Source organism: Prionailurus bengalensis, chromosome B3 (genome assembly GCF_016509475.1).
Source record: "Prionailurus bengalensis isolate Pbe53 chromosome B3, Fcat_Pben_1.1_paternal_pri, whole genome shotgun sequence".
Taxonomy (NCBI): domain Eukaryota; kingdom Metazoa; phylum Chordata; class Mammalia; order Carnivora; family Felidae; genus Prionailurus; species Prionailurus bengalensis.
In genome coordinates, this window is record NC_057355.1 from 70,154,295 (window position 1) to 70,162,250 (window position 7,956).

The 7,956-nt window shown below is 36.0% G+C and overlaps 1 protein-coding gene across 1 annotated transcript; it reads left to right on the top strand.

Annotated features, from left to right (window-relative positions):
- Positions 1 to 221: 221 nt before the first annotated feature.
- LOC122467855 (olfactory receptor 4F3/4F16/4F29-like) lies at positions 222 to 1,931 on the top strand. Its single transcript, XM_043554438.1, has one exon. It carries the CDS (start codon positions 242 to 244, stop codon positions 1,220 to 1,222), a length of 981 nt encoding a protein of 326 aa, XP_043410373.1. The 5' UTR covers positions 222 to 241; the 3' UTR covers positions 1,223 to 1,931.
- The last annotated feature ends 6,025 nt before the right edge of the window (positions 1,932 to 7,956 follow it).

Genomic DNA, 7,956 nt, shown 5'->3' on the forward strand with positions numbered 1-7,956 from the left:
CTACATTTCCCTTCTTCATTATACACTAAAGATGAAACTAAATTTGAGGCACATGATTAAATGATACCAAAGAACTAGGCATGGAAAAAATTCTGGTGTTGGCTCTCTGTGAGTCTTGTACCATGTAAACTTTATGTAACTGTGTACAATGGCTAAGTGATCTTTAGTTTCCCTTTCAACTTAAAAATCATGTTTTTCTCCCTCTTATGCTCTTCAGGTAACTTCAGGATCAGCCTAGCACATGAAGTTGATGGATGGAGGAAATCACTCAGTGGTGTCTGAATTTTTGTTGCTGGGACTCACCAGTTCTTGGGAGATTCAGATTCTTCTTTTTTTGTTTTTTACTATATTTTATATAGCAAGTATGTTAGGAAACCTTCTCATTGTGCTCACGATCATTTCAGACCATCACTTACATTCCCCCATGTACTTTTTGCTGGCAAATCTTTCCATCATTGACACTGGTGTTTCCAGCATTGCAAGCCCAAAGATGATTTACGACCTTTTCAGAAAACATAAAGTCATCTCATTGGCAGGGTGCATTACTCAGATGTTCTTTATTCACACTGTTGGGGGTACGGAGATGGTGCTGCTCATAGTTATGGCCTATGACCGATACATTGCTATCTGTAAGCCTCTCCACTACCTGACCATCATGAGCATAAGAATGTGCATTTCCCTTTTGGCTGTTGCCTGGACCATTGGACTCATCCACTCCGTGGCCCAACTGGCTTTTGTTATAAACTTGCCCTTTTGTGGTCCCAACAAAATGGATAGTTTTTATTGTGATTTTCCTCGGTTCATCAAACTTGCATGTACAGACACATATAGACTGGAGTTTCTGGTCACTGCCAACAGTGGTTTCATCTCCATGGGCACCTTCTTCATCTTGATTGTGTCTTACATCTTCATCCTGGTCACAGTTCGCAAACACTCTTCAGGTGGTTCATCCAAGGCTCTCTCCACTCTCTCTGCTCACATCACTGTGGTGGTCTTTTTCTTTGGTCCTTGCATTATTGTCTATGTGTGGCCATTCCCTACCTTACCAATCGATAAATTTTTAGCCATCTTTGATGCCCTTATCACTCCTTTTATGAATCCTATTATCTATACATTCAGAAATAAGGAGATGAAAGTGGCAATAAAGAGACTGTTTGGTAAGGTTTTAAGTGTCAGGAAGAGTTCTTTCATGAACGATCAAAGCCATTTGGATTCATCTTGACTATTTTTGGAAATTAATCTCTTTAAACTTTTCATAAATCTTTTCAGTTTAGTTAGTAATTTCAATATCTACTTGAAAATCGTCCTCAGGACTCTGTTCTGATCTGGTCAGTTTTTTATAGGGACCCTTACCCTGTGGATCCTGAAACTATTGAGGAGGAATTAATTCAGCCTTGGAAAATAGTGTCTTTCTTGTTATAGAAGAATATGAAATCTCATATACTGGGCACATTTTCCATTAAGACAAATGTTGGATACTCCTCTTTGGTAATGATTCTCAAAGACATGTCTCTTCTATCTACATATGTACTGATATTCATACCCTCTGAGTTTCTTTTGTCTACATACTTGGAGGAATAAACAAAATGAAGATAGGTGCCTAGGTAGCTCTCAGAATTTGAGGCTTCTAACATCTGGATTTGACTATACACACTCAGATTTAGCTAATAATGAGGTTTTTAGATTTAATGGGAATTTGAAGGCAAAATTTGGGATAAATCATAGAATAACAACCTAGGATACTTTAATATTATTATTTAATCAAATGTTTTGAGATCAGAGATGTAAAGTCCTACACCACTCAGTGTGTATCATAATTATATTTTACCCCAATTATTTCCTAAACAATTTTTATATGGTAAAGAAAGCTATGTGAATATTAAAAGATTATAAATGGATTGAATATTTTGGAGCTAAGGATAGGTAGCACTGGCTTATGAATAAATAAATAAAATGCAAAAGATTTCTATGTTATATGTATCAAGTTTATAAGTAAATAAATAGCAAATTCAAAGTATAGACATTACAAAAGAAAATTTATTATAAAGCTGTCTACAAATGAGATGTATTAATGAATCATCTATAATGAAGAAATGTATTATACTTTCCATGTGATAAAATATATATAATTATTAAAAAAATAAATATGCTGTTTTGAAGTGGTATAAATAACTATTCAAAGAGTATCTCACTACTTTTTTTAAGCTAGCAAATAAATAGGAGCAGGTGTTGAGTGAAGGTCATTATCATTCACATGTAGGTTAGACAACTTGTTATGAAACTGGCCGGCTATTCATGAGCACCAAGATGATCATCAGCAGCAACAGATTATTTGTAAAAGATGGGAAGAATCATGTTCAAGGCTAAAATTGATGCTTTTTTTTTCTTTCTTTCTTTTGTAATGTTTATTTATTCCTGAGAGAGAGAGACACAGAGTGTGAGCAGGAGAAGGGCAGAGAGAGAGGGAGACAGAATCCGAAGCAGGCGCCAGGCTCTGAGCTGTCAGCACAGAGCCTGACGTGGGGCTCCAACTCACAAACTGTGAGATCACGACCTGAGCCGAAGTGTGACGCTCAACCAACTGAGCCACCCAGGTGCGCCTAAAATTAGTGTTTCTGACAAATCTTTACCCTCTTCCCTGCCCAGATTTGCCAGTGAATCTCAGCTGCCAGATGAGATACTCTCAAACTTGAGGAAAGATATATTGGTACTCTTTGTAATTCCTGCTTTTATGTATTGAAATTTTTTATTCTTTTAAATATTGAGGTATGATTGACATATAACATGTTATTAGTTTCAGTGTACAACATGAAGATTCAATATTTATATATATTGCAAAATGATCACCACAAGATGGTAGTTTAACATCCATCATCACGCATATCTACAAATTTGTTTTCTTATGATGAAAACTTTTAAGATCTAGTTATTCTCTTAGCAATTTTCAAAATGCAAAAACAGTATTATTAACTATAGTAACCATGCTGTGCATTACATCCCCAGGACTTATTTTATATCTAGAAGTTTGTACCATATTTTTTTTAACCAGCCTTCCTCTGATGTATATATAATTAGGCATCACATTTTGCTAGTAGAAAGCATGCTATAATACATCTTTGTGCACTTTTTTTTAAACGTTTATTTATTTTTGAGACAGAGCATGAATGGGGGAGGGTCAGAGAGAGGGAGACACAGAATCCGAAACAGGCTTCAGGCTCCGAGCTGCCAGCACAGAGCCCGTTGTGGGGCTCGAACTCACGGACCGCGAGATCATGACCTGAGCCAAAGTTGGCCACTTAACCGACTGAGCGACCCAGGTGCCCCTGTGCACTTTTTTTTAATGTTTATTTATTTTTGAAGGAGAGAGACAGAACGTGAGTGGGGGAGGGGCAGAGAAAGAGGGAGACACAAAATCCAAAGCAGACTCCAGGCTCTGAGCTGTTTGCACAGAGCCTGATGTGGGGCTCAAACTCATGAATTGTGAGATCACGACCTGAGCCAAAGTCAGATGCTTAACCGACCGAGCCATCGAGGCACCCTGTGCACTTTTTTTTATTATTTTCTTAGAATAAGATCTTAGATATGTAATTACTGGTCAAAGAGTGCCCATATTCTTGGGTAGTGGGGAGGATTTTGTTTAAAGATTTATACACTGAATTAAATGTTTTCATTTTCATTTAAATAAATATATATGCAAAATTTCCTTTATTAATACGTCTCAAGCTCAATAGCGTTATACCTCTTTACAATTTAGGCCACCTGGTTTGCTGAGTTTTTTGTTAAGAAAATGTGTTGCATTCGGTCAAATTATTTTTCTGCATCTATTGTGAGGATAAAAATGATTTTCTTTTCTAGTTTTGATACAGTGAATGACACTGATTATTGAATCATCTTTGATTTGGGAATAAAACCATTTGATCATGATGTATTTGCTTTGATATACTTTTGTATTTGCTCTGCTAGTATTTTATTAATAATTCTGCTTCTGTGTTCATGGGAGTCTGTCCTTTTAAAAAAATGTTTTTGGTTTTGGTGTCAAAGTAATGCTAGCTCTACAGAATGGATTGGGACATGTTTCCTTTTTCATTTTCTGAGAAATCTGTGCAGCAAATTTATGCATTATTTCTTCATTAAGTACTTGGTGGAGTTTAACAGTGATGCCATTGGGGCCTTGATTCTTTTTTGTGGGAGTTTCTTTTTTCTTTACTACAAATTCAAGTTTTTTTAGTAAATAGAAGGTCACTCAGATTATTTCTTCTTGAGTGAGACTTGGTAGTTTTGAATCTTTCAAACTTTTTTTAAGTTTATTTATTTTGAGAGAGAGAATGAGCAATGTAAGTGGGGGAGTGGCAGAGAGAGAGGGAGAGAGAGAATCTTAGGCAGGTTCCTCACTGTCAGCACAGAGCCCCAAGAGATGCTTGATCTCACAAACCATGGGACCATGACCTGAGATCGAGAGTCAGATGCCCAACTGACTGAGCCACCCAGGTGTCTGCCCCTCAGATACTTCTTATATTAAGTTTTTAATTTTAATTCCAGTATAGTTAACATACAGAGTTAAATTAGTTTCAGGTGTACAATATAGTGATTCAATAATTTTATATATTACTCTGTGTATCCTTTAATCCTCATCATCTATTTCACCCATTCCAAACCACTCCCCACCCTGTGGTAACCATCTGTTTGTTATCTGTAGTTAAGAGTCTGTTTCTTGGTTTGTCTTTCTCTTTCAAACATTTTGTCTATTTCATTTAAATGGTTGAGTTCCCTGGCATAGAGTTGTCCATAATATTCCCTATTCTTCTAAAGCCTGTAGGATCTTCAGTGATGTTGAGATTGGTAATTTTCATTCTTGACATTGGTAATTTCAATTACTTAAATAATTCATGACGCTTAAATGATTCAATGATTTTTTCAAGAACTTTTTCTTTTTCAAATATAAATATTTAGTGCTATAAATTTCCCTGGAAGTTAGCAAGGCTTGATCTGCATCACAAATTCCTTGAGATATCTATTTTGAGCCACAGTTTGTTCATCTTCTTTTTAAGGTTTAATTTAAATTCTAGCTAGTTAACATACAGTGCAATACTAGTTTCTGGTGTAGAAGTAAGTGATTCATTACTTACATACAACACTCAGTGCTCATCAAAAGTGCCCTCCTTAATACCCATCAACCATGTAACCCATTTTCCCACTCATGTCCCCAGTAATGCTCCCCTCCAGTAACCCTCAGTTTGTTCTCTATAGTTATGAGTCTGTTTGGAACGGCTTCATGGCTCAGTTGGTTAAGTGTCTGATTCCTGATTTCGGCTCAGGTCATGATCTCACGATTGTGAGATTGAGCCCCACATTAGGCTCTGTGCTGAGTGTGGGCCTGCTTGGGATTCTCTCTTTTCCCACCTCTCTGCTCCTCCCCTATGCATGCGTGCACACTCTCTCAAAGTAAATAAACATTAAGAGTCTGTTTTTCGGTTTACCTTTCTTTTTCCTCTTTGCTCATTTGTTTTGTTTCTTAAATTCCACATCTGAGTGAAACCCTATGATATTTATCTTGTCTAACTGGCTTATTTTGCTTAGCATAATACTCTCTAGCTCCATCCACATCATTGCAAATGGCAAAATTTCATTTTTTTTAATGGCTGAATAATATTTCCCTGTATATATCAGTTGATAGACATTTGGACTCTTTCCATAATTTGGCTAGTGTTGAAAATGCTGCTATAAACATCAAGGTACATGTGCCCCTTTGAATAGTATTTTTGTATCCTTTGGGTAACCACCTAGTAGTGCAATTGCTGAATAATAGGCTATTTCTATTTTTAACTTTTTGGGGAAACTCCATACTGTTTTCTAGAGTGGCTGCTCCAGTTTGCATTCCCATCAGCAGTGTAAGAGGGTTCCCCTTTCTCTGACTTTTTGCCAACATCTGTTGTTTCCTGTGTTGATAATTTTAGCCATTTGGATAGATGTAAGGTGATATCTCACTGTAGTTATGATTTGTATTTTCCTGATGATGAGTGATGTTGAGCATCTTTTCATGTGTCTGTTAGCCATCTGGATGTCTTCTTTGGAAACGTGTCTATTTGCGTCTTTTGCACATTTCTTTCTTTTAAAAAAATTTTTTTTTAAATGTTTGTTTATTTTTGATAGACAGAGCACGAGCAGGGAAGGGACAGTGAGAGAGAGGGGAAGAGGGAGACACAGAATCCAAAGCAGGCTCCAGGCTCTGAGCTGTCAGCACAGACCTGGATGCGGGGCTCCTACCCACAAACTGTGAGATCATGACTTGAGCTGAAGTTGGACGCTTAACTGACTGAGCCGCCCAGGCGCCCCATATTTAAAAGTAGGTTCCTTATTGTAAACACATTGGAGATTTTACAGATATTTTTCTGTTATTAATTTCTTACATATTTTCATTGTTATCAAAGAACATGCTTTGCATGGATCTCAGTCATCTGACATTATTTAGACACGGTTTACAGTCCAGGATATGGTTTATTTTTTATGATATTTCATTCAAAGAATGTACATTCTGCTGTTATTGGTGGAATACTCTATCAATATCAATTAGATTAATAGTGTTCTTCAGGTCTTCTATATATTTCCCGATTTTTCATCTACTTGTTCTAGCATTATAATTTTTAAGTATAATTTTGGATTCACCTATTTATCCTTTGGCTTTTGGTTTTGGTTCATGTATTTTGAAAGTCTGTGTTCAGGGCATACACATTTAGTATTGTTATGTTCCTAATGAATTAAGTCCTTTATTATTAAAACAATTAGTATGAAATTGAGTTTTCAATTTTAATGTTCAAGTTTCAATTTTAATTAAGAATTCCATCCCTTCACTATTGTCTTATTAGCTATATATCATTATTTTTAGTGTTTGCTTTAGGATTTACAATAAACCTCTTTAGCTCATAATACTCACATTTCAAATAATACTAGACCACTTCTCATATAGTGTAATAACTTTACAACAGTCATCCCTTGTACTGTTGCCATACATTTTATACCTACATATGCTATAATCATTGTAGCTCATTATTATTTTTTGTTTTAAAATTTTAATCCTCTCAGCTTTGTCTGAACATGTCTTTATTTTGACTTCAGTTTTGAAAGACATTTTTGTTGTGTAAATATTTTTATTTGTCATATTTGTCTTTCTTTATTGTACTTTTAAGATGTCTCTCCATTGTCTTCTGGCTTACATAGTTTCTTATTAGAAATCTGCTTTAATTCTTTGTTTTCTGTATGTGATGTGAATTTTTCTTTGGGTCTTCAAAATTTTTTTCTTTATCACTGGTTATCAGCAATTTTATTATGCTCTGTTTGGGCTGAATTTTCTTTATTTTTATCCTGCTTGGAGTTAGGTAAACTTAGGTTTGATTATAGTTTGTACAAAACATGGAAAAATTTCAAGCATTACTTTTTCTGTCCCATTCCCTTACTTTCCCTCTAGGCATCCAACTACATGTATGTTAGGCTCCTTGATATAGCCTCACAGGTTCCTGATGCTCTGAATTTTCTTTTTCACTTATTTTATGCTCTGTGCTCCATTTGGATAATTTCATTGCTATGTCACTAAGTTCACTGATAATATCTTTTTTTTTTTTAATTTTTTTTTAACGTTTATTTATTTTTGGGACAGAGAGAGACAGAGCATGAATGGGGGAGGGGCAGAGAGAGAGGGAGACACAGAATTGGAAACAGGCTCCAGGCTCTGAGCCATCAGCCCAGAGCCTGACGCGGGGCTTGAACTCACGGAGTGCGAGATCGTGACCTGGCTGAAGTCGGACGCTTAACCGACTGCGCCATCCAGGCGCCCCTGATAATATCTTTTTAAATATTTAATCTGCTGTGCATTCCACTTAGTGAAAGTTTCATTTCAGGTCTATTTTTTATTTTTCAGAATCAATATACAAAATCCTGTTGCATTTCTAGGCACTACTAATG